Here is a 491-nt window from a genome sequence, read left to right on the forward strand (position 1 = left end):
ACTAGGCACGGCGACCACAGCCCCGGCCCAAAATATTGTTACGTCCGTAGTCGCTAAGATGGCACCCATCATTTCTGAAATCAACCCCCGTCTCCTCGGGGGATTAGACCCTGAAAACAGGGAATTATGCACCTTAGAAGCAACAGTCGTAACGGGATTGGAAGAGGTCATTGTCTTGATGTTTACCTGGATGCAATTGCTAGATAATGTGTTACTGAAATGAGTAAAACAGGTCCATGTGGAGTCGGCGCTGACAGCTGTGATGATCTTGTTAGTGATTAAAATAACACGATGTCAGCCTTCGCCATGTATATATTCTGGCAAAATAAACTTTGTAGGCATGTGTGGTAGCTGTCAGTTCAGGCTCAGTTGAAGCTTCACTTGGTTTTGTAGAATACAACAGACGCAGAAATTGCAGTGATGGTTTGATGGCTTGTCACTGTTATGGCTGTAGCCATCTGGCATCACTTGGTTGGCTCTCATCATCATGG

At 45.6% G+C, this 491-nt stretch overlaps 1 protein-coding gene across 1 annotated transcript in view; it reads left to right on the forward strand.

Annotated features, from left to right (window-relative positions):
* Positions 1 to 23: 23 nt before the first annotated feature.
* LOC119585872 (THUMP domain-containing protein 3-like) overlaps positions 24 to 491 on the forward strand; it is a gene marked incomplete at its 3' end in the record, with an annotated part of 3,243 nt that continues 2,775 nt past the window's right edge. The window contains 1 exon segment of the mRNA XM_037934603.1: positions 24 to 166. Within this exon segment, the coding sequence (XP_037790531.1) occupies positions 59 to 166 (108 nt within the window).

This window comes from Penaeus monodon, chromosome 20, assembly GCF_015228065.2.
Source record: "Penaeus monodon isolate SGIC_2016 chromosome 20, NSTDA_Pmon_1, whole genome shotgun sequence".
Classification (NCBI taxonomy): domain Eukaryota; kingdom Metazoa; phylum Arthropoda; class Malacostraca; order Decapoda; family Penaeidae; genus Penaeus; species Penaeus monodon.